This window comes from Sphaeramia orbicularis, chromosome 14 (genome assembly GCF_902148855.1).
Source record: "Sphaeramia orbicularis chromosome 14, fSphaOr1.1, whole genome shotgun sequence".
NCBI lineage: Eukaryota > Metazoa > Chordata > Actinopteri > Kurtiformes > Apogonidae > Sphaeramia > Sphaeramia orbicularis.
Window position 1 is genome coordinate 14,931,774 of NC_043970.1, and position 15,390 is coordinate 14,947,163.

A 15,390-nucleotide genomic window follows, 5' to 3' on the forward strand; every position below is an offset into this window, starting at 1 on the left:
ATGAAAGAGCTGCAGCATCTGAAACCGACCACAATGAACATTTGACAGATAAACAGTACCACAGTGCTTCAGTTTCAGAATTTGTCATGTCTTTTATGGATTATGATTGTCTTTGTCAACTCACCATATTTTTTTATTATTAAGTTTTTTTTTGTTTTGTTTTGTTTTTTTATCAATTACTAGACATTTCAGGCAACCCCATTTGAACTTCAGGCGACCCCACGTGGAGTCCTGACCCCATGGTTGGAAAACACTGGGTTAAGACCTTTTTCACATCTGTACTTTGTTATTCATATCTTCAGATATCTTACTATGCAGCTAGTTGCAGAGGTTTGGCATTCTGTTATCTGTGTCAACAATGCCGTTTACCCTCCCACTGTACAACTGTCATAACACCCACCCATATGTATTCTTTGTCAGAGGCATTAATTAAAAAAAAAAAAAAATCTTCAATTTGAGATTCAAATGGTTTTCCTGGGGATTATACAATGGTCTGTGTTGCTAATTTATAAGTTAATTTGTTTACTGTTGTTTCGATAGACAGGGGGGGAAATTTGGTAAAGAAATTTCCAGTAGTTTTCCGTAATTTCACCACAAATCTCGAATGGTATAGAGGTATATACCACATGTTTGTAGAAAGGTCCAGAGCGATCTAGAACTCCGCAAATCTCGCGGTAAGTAGAGGAGAGCCGGCGAGAAGTCAGCCACACCACCTTGCTGCTGCAGCCTGAGCCTGCCCAGCACAGATCAGATACACCGGTAACAGTCAGCGGTGTGGATTATGAAGACAAGAAGTGCTTAACACGGCGAAACACAACTAGCTACTTCTCTGGGACTTTTACATTCTTTGGAAACCGTATTTGTACATTTGTTTATTTTTCTAAGTCGTACTGTAGATAAGGTTAAGTCTAGACGAATCGCTGAACATGTCAGTGGTGGGATTTGACTTAGGTTTTCAAAGCTGCTATGTGGCTGTAGCCCGAGCCGGAGGCATCGAGACAGTCGCTAACGAGTACAGCGACAGATGTACACCGTAAGTACCATAAACGCAGTACTTCTTCATGAGACTTCAGTGGGAAAAGATATGATAAAGTGGGAGTCTTGGGTTAGCTGTTGTTGTCTCACCGGTGACAGGGTAAAGCACGTGAATCTAGCTTTACTGCCTAGCCGCCGTTACTTAACATCATTCTGTGTATTTGCTAATTAATCTGTTTTTCGGTCAGAATGAATCGATGAACTGGGTGATAGTGTTTCTATGATGAACAAGGAACCGTCTGGAATTTGTCCGTAATTTACACATCTCCTTCATCTACCAAACGAAGAGCCCCAGCCAGAGTTAGCTTAGTAGCTATCACGGTTTTATTAACGGTACTGTACATTTGGGGTACTGGTTTAAGTTGCCTGGATTGTATAGGCGGGCGGTGTTTCTCCGCTCTAATTATTGTTGTCTATCTTTTAAAGGTGAAAGCTCCGACCAACCGGCGTGCACCGTGTGGCAAACTATATGTCTTTGCGTTATGGTCTCTTCGATGACGACAGCAGTAGCTTGTTGGAATATTCTAGCAATCTTAGCAGAAGGTTTAAGTCTGTGGATATATATTTATATACTGTGGGTAACTTTAAAAGTGTGTGTTCATAACAGATCACTACAGTTATTTAAAAAAGTGCAAGCAGTGTTTTTATAAGCATATAATGAGGACGTAATTAAATGTTCTCAGTCAGCTTAGCAATAGATATTTGAATAAGGATATTCTTTACGTTCCTACTTAAGTTATTTCTGTTTTAATAACATATGCAACTTCAAGTCTTCGTATTAAAAAGTTACCCATATATTTGCAATTTAATAAATGTGCTAAATCGGTATTACTAATTCATTTTAGACAAAAAGACCATATAAGTATGTAAATGTAATTTTATTTATAGAGGACAGTCTTTTTTTTTTTTTTTTTTTTTTTTTTTTTTTTTTTTGTCATATAGCGGTACCTTTGATTTACCATAGCACGTGATTCATGTAGCTGTCCTAAATAGACATAATGAACTTTTTCAATCAATCAGGATATACTGGCTTCATTATTTAATTGTAAGCCTTAAAGATGAAACAAAAACACATTTTTTGATAGTTTTCTTAATACAATGTAAAGAGAGAACATTAAGTATTTTATGAGTCCTTTTTGGGTGGTTTTCTCTTAGTAAGTTCATGTGTTGAATCTTTTACAAAACTGAGCTGAATATCCCACATTTCCCACCGTACTACCACACTGTTGGGTTAAAGCCTATCAACAGCCTGTTGTGTGTTTGTGTGTCCTCAGAGACCTGTAGAGTTGACTCTTTGACATTATCATCTGTACTTGTGTGTGGACAGCGACTGTAGCGCTGACATCTGCGTTTCCTGGGGATGGGGATGACGAGCTTGATAAGACCACATTCTACTGGGATAAAAGTGGACTGACCACTGCACCTCAGGCAGTGTTTGGATGTTGTGTGAACCGTGAGACACAACATCTAATGTTTGCATGCAACCATGGGTCTGGCTTACAAAAGTGACTGTTAGTCTTACAAGATTTAAAAAAAAAAAAAAAACTACACAGAAATAAGTCATTTCAATTTGTATTTGCTGCTGTCTCAAAACAAATTGCTGTTGTTGCTGCTGCCGTCATGGAAATGGTCTGTGTCATTTCACGTGGGTTGGGCTCTAAAGTGGTGTCGTGTGTAGCCTTGACACTGTGTAATAGCTTAGCTGGCAGGTGGATCAATCTTGATAAGTAGTGTTTTAACAAAAGTGAGTTTTAAGTCTTGGCTCAAAAGGACATGTCAAGATGTAACAAGATTTACATGGTTTTGTTGTTTCTCTGTTTTTCAGGTCATTTGTATCCTTTGGACCAAGAAATCGAGCTATAGGTGCCGCTGCGAAGAGCCAGGTAAAATCACTGTTGTCACAGTGTTGTATTTCTTATAGGTACTTGTCATAATGTGTTCAAGTTGCACATTTAAATATTAAAAAATTACCAGACCTATTTTATATATTTTGTACTTACGTCAAATGCTTCCAGCTTTCCAATCCATACCTTAGTCATTGCCATTGTCGGCATATCCTCTTTACTAAATTGATGTCAACATTTAGAGTTATTTGTGGCTATTACAGTACAATGACATGAACATACATCAGTACACTTTAATGTGAGGAATCCCAAGCTGTTTGATTCAGTTACCTCATAGTGTAATGCTCTGAGTCACACCACGTAGTCCATATGTTCAGAGTGTTAATTGTGAAAGGTCTTGTGACATCTAGTGCTATTCTTTGAAATTAGATATGTTTAACATTAGACCATATATACCATCTGTTTATATACAAATAATTCTAATCTTTGTTAATTTTGTGTGTGATGCTCAGGTGGTGACCAACTGTAAGAACACTGTTCAGGGCTTCAAGCGTTTCCATGGCAGGGCATTTTCAGACCCCTACGTCCAGTCCGCCAAGACTCATTTGGTGTATGACCTGGCACAGATGTCCTCTGGATCCACCGGTATAAAAGTAAGATTGTAAATCTTATGCAGTCTCTGCTTTCATGGGATTTGCATAACTAACCCTTTATGCTGGAGGAGTAAACAGTATGTATTGATGAGCTTATGTCCTATCAAAAAGTGTTTTTTATTTGCCGACATTGCATACTAAACAACAACAGGGGCACTGTCCCGAATTTACAGTGGTACATTGGATACTGGGCAACACGGTGGTGCAGTGGTTAAGCACTGGTGCCTCACAGCAAGAAGGTCCTGGGTTCGATACCAATACCAGTCGAAGGGGGTGGGACCTTTCTGTGTGGAGTTTGCATCTTCTCCCCGTGTCTGTGTGGGTTCTCTCTGGGTACTCTGGCTTCCTCCCACCATCCAAAGATTAGATTAATTGGTTAATCTAAATTTCCCATTGGTGTGAATATGAGAGTGATTGTTTGTCTCCATATGTCAGCCCAGGCAACTTGTCCAGGGTGTACCCTGCCTTCGCCCCTATGTAGCTGGGATAGACTCCAAGCGACCCCCATGACCCTAGTGAGGATAAAGCGGGTTAAGAGAATGAATGAATGAACATTGGATAAGCAACTCAAATCAAAATAAAAGTTAAAACCATAAGAAGCTCTTTTCTTCTAAATAACTGATTTTTCTGCTTAACTCATCTCATCTGAATTGCTATATACCATCAATCGCAATGATAATTTCATTAGATAGTTAATGTAAGACCAGAAACATTACAAAAGTTTGTTGTGCTGTATAAATGACAGAGCCTGGATTGCACGTTGAAGACACCGATCCTAGCATGTCTGTGTGTCCCTGTGGAGATAATTAAACTGAGTCCTGAGGATGAATCACAAATCAATGCAAATTGCCAGTGTTGCCTCCAAATCATGCCTTAGTTCAGTAGTTTAGAGGCTGTTTTGGATCACAGTGACAGTAGGCATGTGAAATCAGCTCACAGTACCTCACCTTCTCAGCTGCTGTGGCATCTGGGTGCTGCGGCATCCACATTATAATTGGCTACTCTGAGGTGGTGATGCTGCTACTGACATCAAGTTGACAAAATGGTCCCAGATGACAATAATGAAAACTTGAGTCAGCTCCCAGATATGTGGCCTGTAGGTTGTGCACATTCAGAGTCTTCTGTGAAAGTGAACCAGATTTAACAAGATGAAGAATAGTCAGTGCTTTTGTTACACTATTGACTCTTTTACTATGTGAAAGTTTCCATCCATGCCTTGTTTCATGCCCTCCTACAGTGTGATATGCCATCGTCTAGCCCCCTTTTAACATACAATCATCATTCTTGATGTCTCGATCACATCAACATTTGTCACAGGCAGAAGCTGTTACATATCATTTAACATACAATCATCATTCTTGATGTCTCGATCACATCAACATTTGTCACAGGCAGAAGCTCTTACATATCATCTTCCTTCTTTGTCGACATTTGTAGAAATATCTTGCGTATCTTTTTCAGTGAGTCACTTCCTCTTGAGACCAAAATGCTGCTATTTACATGGTACATTTAAAAAACACAACACTCAAAGTAAAATTATGGACTTCTGGCTGGGATTTTCTTTAACACATGGTAGCCTGTAGAATGGGCCTTTTATTTATATTTTTTAAGTATTTTATATTATGCCGTTTCATTACCCTTCTGTCCCATCTTGAGAAAATTAACTGGTTAACTGGTTTGAATTTGGTTATTAAAGATTAGAGTTACTCAACAAAAAGCAAAAATATGATAAACAATATGATAAAAATAGCGATGCGATAATGGTTTTTAAAATCCGAACATCAGCTGAGTTATAATGTAAGCGTGAACACTATATGTCAGGAACATTTTGAAGGAATTCCCCCAAATTTGCCACAATCATTCACTTTGATTCAAGGATAAACGGAGTAGAATTTGGTGGTTAATGGTCAAGACCACTGTGAAATCACAAAACATAAAATATTGGCTCTACAAATTAACAAATTCATGTGCACATAATGACAGCATTTCACACAAAGATGAAATAGGATGAAAAGATGATGTGGTCGCTTTTTCTATCCAAGTCAAAGGTCTCTTTCAGCTGGGGCATCATTGTAATATTCTGCAAAAAACACTTTTCTAGCTGTAATTGAAATCTACACTTAGTCCTAGTGAAGACATGTTTCTCACTAGAAATTATTCTTTTGAATCATGCATGACAGCATGGTATTTAGTAGTATTTTTTAATTCTGATTGGCATTTGATGGTTTGTTATTTCTATGTAACACAATGTTGATTTGAATAGCAGACCGTCACTGTGCTATACACAGTCTGAACAGTTGTATTGAAAATACTGTTTTATTTTGCAGAAGCAATAGAATTATTCCCAAATTAATCAAATAACTTTATCTATCATGGATGGGACCTTTCTGTGTGGAGTTTGCATCTTCTCCCCGTGTCTGTGTGGGTTCTCTCTGGGCTTCCTCCCACCATCCAAAGACATGCACTGATAGGTTAATTGGTTAATCTAAATTGCCCATAGGTGTGAATGTGAGAGTGATTGGTTGTTTGTCTCTGTGTCAGCTCTGTGATGCACTGGCGACTCATCTAGGGTGTACCCCGCCTTTGTCCAAAGGTAGCTGGGATAAGCTCCAGTGATGCTAGTGAGAATAAAGCGGGTTCAGATGATGAATGAATTTTATATTGATATGTTTGACAGGTTCTTTATTTAAGTAAATAACTGTGTAACAAGTGAGGTAATGTACAGCGAGCCACATCAGGGTCCTGGATCACCCTGTCTGGGATTAAACGGCTGTACATCATTCCTTACCTATTAAATTCCTACACAGTCATCAGTCAGGGTTCAACAAGAAGAATTGTGCGCATGCCTGGAGCAAGATCAATGGGATTCCCTGTTCTATTTTTCAAAAATATAGGTGTACATAGTTTTTTCAGGGGGAAACAATATTTAATTCTCACACCCTTTTATCATTTTGAGTCTTGCATTTGCAGATAAAATATGGAAATACATTTAAAGCTTTGTTGTTTTATCATAACCACTTACAGATAAAAGAGTGTGTACAGGGATGATTATGTAAAAGGTGATTTTGGGCAAGTAGTTTTATTACCAACTTGTCGATACATAGATTGTTTGAGTCGTGACAGACATTGCTGTAAACGGTAACTTCCACAGTAATTTTCATTAGGGTCAGTATTAATTTAAAGGGGTCATATTTAGCTAAACCCACTTTTATTAGTCTTTGGTACATTTGTTTGTGTATTTGGACCCTAATAGTTCAAAAAGTTTGAATTTGAACCCTCCAGGTCCCGCTAAGCTATCTTTATATTCATTTTGGCAAAAATCAAGTGGATTTCTACAACTCTTTTTAATTCCTGCTTTATTTGTTACACCTATGACTAATTACGTCACAACACTTGCACATATACGGTCCAGAGGTCCAACCAACATCTCTCAGTACGCCATAATATTTTATCAGCAGCAGTGGTTGTAGTCCATACTGAAAATATGTCTAAACTTTGAGCTGATTACATAAAATGTTCAGTTGTTGGTTGAACAGGACAGAGCAGCACAGCCAATAACCTGGAGGGGGTGGGGTGTGAAGTGGCTCATTTGCATTTAAAGGGCCAGCGCTCAAAACAACCTTTCTGGTGTCATTACTCAGAAATGGGGTTGAAGATGGACCTGTGGAGTTGAATTAATGAAGAATTCAAACCCAAGCATAGCATTTACAGTTTATGTAGACCATAGGGTCATGTTTTAAAATGCATAATTCCTTTTAAAAAAGCAAAATATCACTCCTGTATAGTAAAGCTGTGAAACTCTTGTCCACCACAGAGGACAAAAATGCATTGCTGGGTCTCAGGAGGATATAAACCCTGATTAATACAAAATGTATGTATAATTTCACAAACATTTGAACCTAGCAATATTTACCCCCCAAAAAAGCAAAATATCACTCCTTTAAACTTACAGTTTAAGATCAGTATCTGTATTTTGCATAACTTGTGTGTTTCAGTAAATAACCTCTTTTCTTGTCCTCGGCTCTAGGTGATGTACATGGAGGAGGAGAAGGTTTTCAGCATCGAGCAGGTCACTGGAATGTTGCTGACCAAACTGAAGGAGACTGCTGAAAGTGCACTGAAGAAGCCGGTTGCAGACTGTGTCATCTCGGTAAGCATTTCTACAGACAGCCCCGACACTCTACGAGCTTCAGCAGGATGTCTACAAATCTATAAAAGCTCCTGAATAGATTTGTTGAATTGGAAGTTTTTGGGTTTTTTTTAAAGGTTTCATCAAGGTGTTCATTTACATGTTGGATCCAGCACAGAGATAAAGTAATAGGTGTGGAGTTGCACCTGACAAAGTTTCAAAAGACCTCTGACTCACTAACATTACTTACAGCACTTTAATTCTCTCTGTGCAGTTTAATGGAAAGAGCATTGCTTTTACAGTCTGCTATTTTGAGTCACAGTTATTTATGTCACCGTCTTGCACTTTACCAGCAGTTTGGGTAAAAGATTTCCACTGAAAGCTGCCTTTCCAGGTGTATAATGTGTGACCACCTGTTCATGTGCCATTTTTAGCTCTGAGCTCTTCATCAGATGTCTTATCTAAAAGCTCCTTTTCCTTCTTGACACCTCATTGGTGAAGAGTGGGATGTGTGTGTCTCTCGCTTTGCTCTGTGTATGAATTCACCAGCAGCATCTGTTGCGTAATATTACCTACAGATATCACCCAGATAGGTTGTTACTTTCACCAGGTCTAAATCTACAGTTTACATCAGCCCTGGAGATGGACGATAACATGTTATTATTACTGCAGCCAGTGGCTAAATTTAGTATTTCTCCACAAGATGTTTTGTTTTGGCGCCCAGAGCAACTAACACGGTAACACTATCCAGACATCTTGTGAGAAAAGGCCATTCATGCCTCATTAGTAATCAAAGGGAGTGTTCAGATTTCTCTAAAATCAGAAGTGACCAGCTTTAGGACATTTTTGACACTTAAAACAGTGTCACAATGCTTTATCATTAATTGTTATCCTGTGATTTGGGCTTGGCCAAGCAAGTAACAGAGCGAGAAAGCATTGTGCAGCAATACTAATCATTCCATATCTGTTTTTAAAAATTAATGGAGCAGCAACCATAATAGCTCAAATTGTAGGCAAATACTTTAACATGCCATTAAGGAATAATTACCAAATATTTAATAAAAACATGAATTTATCATCATTGACAAAGTAACTGAGTGAGGAGCAATATACAGCTGTTATTCAAGGTTTGGAAAAAATACCAAAAAGTGCTGTTCTTCAAGAAAAGTGAAAATATTTAGCATGCCACACTTTTCTTAATATATAAAAGTACATTATATCCAAAAATGAAACTGATATCATTTGTATTTTAGTTTTAAAGACATTAATTCATGCTAACAGGGTGAGAATCCAAAAAAGTAACGGAGTGAGGTGTTTGTTCAGTGTGATGCACCATAATAATTATCAAAGATTTTATTAAGATACTGTTGAAATTATCAGTCTTTGGCGACATGTCTTTCATTACTATATTTAATGTACATCTTTCTGCTGTTTTTTTATTATAAATAACATTCAAAATCATTATATTTCATTATTATCAAATATTAGATTAGACACAGGCATATATTTTGAACATATTTATTTACACATTGTGAATCTATGCTTTATACATTCATTTACAACCTTTACTGTTCTTAATTAATACTGTATTCTACTTATATAGAATTTCCATTTTTCTCAAATATCCAGTTGTAATTCAGGTACAAATTAAATAAACACAGTTTTAGAAACTAGAGATATATGTGTTGATGCTGACTAATCAAAAAAATATTTAGAGAAAAAAGGAATTGACCCTGATGTTCAATTACACTTAGCCAGGCCCATTTAGCAAAAAGAACTCTCACTTAGTTAAAATTGGTGTGTTTATCTTTTCTCACGGTGAATCATCTGCTCCTTTTTTCCTGCATTCCACTTCCAGGTTCCCAGTTATTTTACTGACGCAGAGAGGAGGTCTGTCATGGATGCAGCTCAAATCGCAGGCCTCAACTGTCTACGACTAATGAATGAGACCACTGCAGGTATGTGGAAGCACACTGTGTTCTCTGCATGACATGCTGCATGAAATACTGCTGTCATTCCATAAATTAGTATGTATACCTAGGACCTTATGGGGAAATATGTTAAAAATAGGTGATTTACTTCTTCCACACTACCAGTAGACCAGTTTTGTAGGTCACTGGATGGTGGCATGAGGTGTTGTGAAGGTGCTGTGTCCGCCATCGTCTTCGTTTACAATTTCTTCAGACATCTTCTTTGATGGAACTATTGGTCAGATTCATTCTTTTGAGATATTTGGATTTTTGAAGTTTTGACTAATTAAAAATGTGCCTTTCCTTAAAATGGGTCATATTTTGATGGCTTATAACATGGAAATGCTTAGAGATATCAATATAATTACTATTGAGCACTGATAGGAAGTCATATGTGGACTTTCATTTGGGTCCATTACCTATGACCTTGAGTGACCTTGAATGGTCAAACTCAAGGTCACCAGTGTCTACATTCCAACAATCTTCTTTTCTGAAACTAGTAATTGGATTTGTTTCAAATTTTGTATGTAACTGTCTTGGGACAATAGCTGCAAAGTGTGTTCACCGTTTTGACAGATGTAGATTTTTTACATTTTAAATATTCAACTAATAATAAATTTTTTGTAAATTAAATATTCAAAATGTGTCTTTACTTATAATGGTCCATATTTTAATGGCTTATAACATGGAAATAGTTAGAGATATCAGTAAAGTTACTATTGAGCACTGATAGTAAGTCATGTATGGACTTAAGTTTAATTAGTTGAGTTCTCCAGTGAAAGTACCACCCACTTCTATTGGGAGATTGATCTCCTGCATCGAGACCACAGGGCTCTAACATAGCGCCAGCCTCACAAATTCATGTTGGTATTGATTCTTGATAGAACATGTCTGTGAGATACAGGGACATTGGCCCTATTTTTATTTCAGGGTGTCACATTGAATGTATTAAATGGGAACCACGGATTACCTTGAATCAGAACAGGTTGTGTTAGTGTTTCACTGGTGTTTGTTAAAAATGAATATATGATGTTTCTGCTTGGGTATTTGTGCATCATACATCAAAGCAATAAGTTGGAACATTTTTGAAAAATAGGGGATACACAAGGTGTCATGTCTGTCACAGAGGTATTTAACCTGGGAGTGAGTGCATGTTGCTGCCTTCACAATGAAGACAAAAGCCAAATGTTAAATTTTTGTCCGATGTGAAATGGGTAAAAGTCCTTTCTAACTAGATGTCCTTTGTAACATATCCTTTCATATCAAATGTTTACCTTCACATCATGGTAAATAGGTTTATTTTTTCTATTGTAAAACTGTTTTGAGTGGAAAAATACCAGGAAACTAAAACTATAGAGTCGAAACAGACAAGTTACACCCAAGTTGTGATTAAAAGTGTTATGAGGCTGCTTTCAGAGTAAAAAAAAAAATACAGATCTGAACAGTAAGCAATTTTGTACTGTAATGAGTAATGTTTTTTCTTTTTTGTTAAAATGGAAAATGGTGTCCAAAAAGTATAAGGTAAGAGACAAACATTGATGAAGCTTTGACTTGGCATCCACCTAAATATGGTAAAGTGGTAAATCCATGTGAAATATCACTATGATGCTAAAGAATATTTTCATAAACATGCTGAAAGATTGATTTATATCTTAGGGTTTTTTTTTTTTGTATTGCAATGATGATATAACTTGAGATAAATAGGAACATTGTCAAACACATCCTAAAAATGGCTGAATACCAGACCAATTAAACAAGATGTTAACTAGCAGAAAACATAAGGACAGGATATTGAAGTCTATCCCACATGGCCCAAGGCCTCATTGCAGAAACCTGGGTTCAGTTTTTGGCCCAGATCCTTTCCTCCATGTCAACCCCTCTATGTCTTACAACTCTATGCACTATCTCTAATAACGGTGAAAATTCCCAAAAATATCTTAAAAACATCTGGAAAACTGTATAAATAATGACATATAATACATCAGCATAATGTCCTGAGTTGTTGCTGTGTGATGAAATTACAGTTAAGTGGTTTTCCTTAATGTAAAAATTCAAGTAGATCAGCATGAATAAGTCTGTTAAACCAGAAGATGTTAAGTAGTAGTTGTGGTGAGCACCAGGTAACACCAGATCGTATGTGTGTTGTTCCAGTGACTCTGGCATATGGCATCTACAAGCAGGACCTGCCAGCTCCAGAGGAGAAGCCGAGGATAGTCGTGTTTGTGGACCTTGGCCACTCGGGTTACCAGGTGTCAGTTTGTGCCTTCAACAAGGGAAAACTTAAGGTGAGTGATGAATAATTTGTGCTCATTATGAAAAGGAATTACTGGAGGGGAGGGGGCATGCCAGTGGTATTACAGTATCACACCACAGCACAGGTTCATGTGAATTAAAAGTGTTTTATTTTAATATTGTATTTATTCTTGGTCTCAGGTCTTTGCTTTCACTTGTGATTAGTTTATTTCATTATTAAACATTTAGAAACCTTATTAAAATGTATGTAGCTGGTGAAGATTTAATTAAAATCTGTTAAATAGACCACACTGCAAAAAAGAGTGTCTAAAAACAAGATAAAAACACTAAATCTAGGGAAAAAGGTACTCAAAACAAGTGAAATTATCTGTCCATGCAGCAAGATAATTTCATTTGACAAGATTTCTTGAATAAAGATTGTTAAATCTAGAAATATGTTTGTCTACAGATGTATTTAGAAGGCTTGAAATAAGCATAAAATGCTTAGTTTAAGATGACATTACTTAAAATTGATCTTTTTACAGCCTCAAAATAAGTGAAATATTCTAAACATAAGCTGGCTGAGCTGGCTAAAAAAATTTAAGTCTTAAAATAAGAGTAACATGTAGAAAAAAATTCTTAAAATAACTGTTTGATTCAGCTGAAAACAACCACCTTAACCATGAATTGAACCCAGGACTACCGCATTGGAGTCTAATGGCTTACCTACCGAGCTAAAGAACCACAGTGCTGACAGGCAACCAATCTGCTGTTCGTTATGGAGGAAACATGGGTGTCTATGTTAAACAAGAAAAGCACTCGGAGAGCGCAGACCTCCGCCAAAACAGATCCCCCCAATCACCACCAAAATTTAATCATTTCAATCCATAACTTTTTGTTATCCTGCTAACAAACAAACATGCAAACACACAAAGCAAAGTGATCACAATACCTCCTGGCGGAGGTAATTAACTAAGAAATGACTTCGTAAACGAACTGCTATTAATCCATAACTGTACATCCTATCTCAAAAATTCTTGCATGTAAGACTTGTGGTGAGTCTTGTGAATGCATTGATGTACAATATGTGGAAAAAAGTCAGAACTGAATAAGCAGTGATTGTGGGAACATGGAGTTTGTCAAACATGTTAGTGACAGAAATTTAACAAAAGTGAATGAGACAAAAAAATGTGGCTTTGGTTTCATGTCTCTACTACATTCCTATTGGCTGCAGGAATGTTTCAAATTGTTATCAAATTGAATTATTGTTAAATTGGTCATGTTAAGCTGTGTTATCATTTTTGTCATGTTTTAAGCCTGTAAATAATAAATGATTAAACTCTGTTTCTTTCAGATGCTTTTTGTGTGACTTAAATCTAGCAACATGAGTTTGTTAATGAATCTTAAAACAAGATTTATATTGATGAGACTTGAGGGGAGAGACGTAATATATGTTATTTTAACAGTTATTTACCTCATTTTAGGATTTTCTGCCTATTTGAGACAAAAAACATAAGGCTGCGCTTGATTTAAGATTATATTGTAAAGCTGAACACTTAAAATAAAAAATTAACTCATAAAGCAAGAGAAATTAACTAACACTTCTTGATCAAAGGTTTGTTTTTAATCTTAGTTAGAACCAAATAATTTGCAGTGCAGTAGAAGAAATGTGCTCCTCTTTTGTTACTTATTTTCCTCAGATGCTTCTGTCCAGGACAAACCAGGGTGGTCTGTTTTGTCCACAATATTATGAGGAGTCCTTATCAGTACAAAAAGTAACTAACTGTCTCCATGCTCAGATCTTGGCCACAGCTTTTGACTCAGACCTCGGAGGGAAGGACTTTGACGACATCCTGGTCAACTACTTCTGTGAAGAGTTCGCAAAGAAGTACAAGCTGGATGTCAGGTCCAAGCCTCGGGCGTTGGTGCGTCTCTACCAAGAGTGTGAGAAGCTCAAGAAGCTGATGAGCGCCAACTCCTCAGACCTGCCTCTCAACATAGAGTGCTTCATGAATGACATTGATGTGACTAGTAAATTAAACCGGTGAGTCACAAAGCACTTTGAAATCACTACCAGTATTATTGCTTGGCTTGTGAATGTGTAAAAGAACTGGACGTCTACACCTTGATGTTGGTATTTGCCATAGAAGTTCCTTGGCTTCAATCATGTCCCATAAACTCTGAACTTTAGTAACCATTTCCCATTTTGGAAAAAGAAAATTACTGCACAGACATGTTACAGTACAAACCTTTAGTTTTATTTTACAACTCATTTGTATCTTTCTACAATCAAATCAGTTTTACAGCTTAAAAAACTAAACCTATTTACTTCAACTTGAGTTTTTGTGATAATATAATATCATTACTAAAAATCTATAAAAGCAGCATGGACCAATGCTAATGAGCTTTACTCGTGAACTATGTATTGAAAACTAGTATCAAACAATATCCAGACAACACTTGGGACTTTTCAATATTTTACAGTTTCCATGCAGTTCAGCTGGTGTGAGGAGTTGTACTTCAGTACCCAGCCCCAGATGACACCCAGTTGTTTTACAAACTAATGCTATCAGAACAGTAATTACACACACTGCTAATTCAAAAATGTTGTGTTAAGCATTGCCTAGTAGTTTCAGCGACTTGATTATTATTATTATTATTATTATTATTATTATTATTATTATTATCATCATCATCAAACAACAACTGGATGTGTTAACTGTGTCAACTTCACTATTTTATACAAGCTGTATTATTAGCTGGATAGATGCAGTGCCACATAATGCAACACTGAATTAATGCTAATGTTACAGTAGCTAATGTAGCTAAAGTTGTGCTAACATGCTGGGTTGCTGTACTATTAGTAATTAATAATAATGATAAACCTCCTGAGGCATTTGTGTGAATCCTTCGGATAGTGTAACTTTTTAACCTCCTCTACATTAGAGCTGTTAGTCAGATTTGTTTTTTAATTCAATAAGCAGATGCTCAAAAGGTCTTACTCAGAAGCAGATGAGCGAGCTGTCGACTAGTGTCCCCATGGCAGACATCAAAGACCTCTATTAGTGTTGACATCGTGTTCATTGTCAGAATTAGTCATTGACTAAATAAGTTACTGACGTGGTTTCTTGAGAAGTTAATGCTTTTTGAATCAGTCAGTGGGAGCCAGGATGTTTTGGAGCAGCATCTAGCAGCTGCCACTGGTATTTACACTTGAAGATACTTCTGCATTGGCTGACTTTCAACACATGGTTGTTGCCCATTGGCTACAGCAGATAGGCAGATTTTTATTATTATGATTATTGTTATTTGTAAAACACAATGGGGTTGCATCTTCCTATTTGTTATTCTGAAAATGAATGGGACGTATCAGAAGTTGTAATTAGTAAAAAAAAAAAAAAAAATCACTGTGAAATATGAAAGTGTGTTAAAAATAGAACATCTGCGTGTGTGACGGTCGTTCTCTGCCCATATGCTCTTCTGCTTTTCTTCCTGAGTGTGTTTGACTCTTCATCTATTAATAATCT

At 36.8% G+C, this 15,390-nt stretch overlaps 1 protein-coding gene across 5 annotated transcripts in view; it reads left to right on the forward strand.

Annotated features, from left to right (window-relative positions):
• Window positions 1-725: 725 nt before the first annotated feature.
• hspa4a (heat shock protein 4a) overlaps window positions 726-15,390 on the forward strand; it is a 32,387-nt gene continuing 17,722 nt past the window's right edge. For all 5 annotated transcript variants that reach the window (XM_030154973.1, XM_030154972.1, XM_030154974.1 and 2 more), the window contains exons 1-7: window positions 726-1,033; window positions 2,861-2,918; window positions 3,392-3,532; window positions 7,560-7,682; window positions 9,520-9,619; window positions 11,783-11,916; window positions 13,663-13,907. In XM_030154973.1, the coding sequence (XP_030010833.1) occupies window positions 927-1,033; window positions 2,861-2,918; window positions 3,392-3,532; window positions 7,560-7,682; window positions 9,520-9,619; window positions 11,783-11,916; window positions 13,663-13,907 (908 nt within the window). In that variant the 5' untranslated portion in view covers window positions 726-926. The remainder of the gene's footprint in view (window positions 1,034-2,860; window positions 2,919-3,391; window positions 3,533-7,559; window positions 7,683-9,519; window positions 9,620-11,782; window positions 11,917-13,662; window positions 13,908-15,390) is intronic.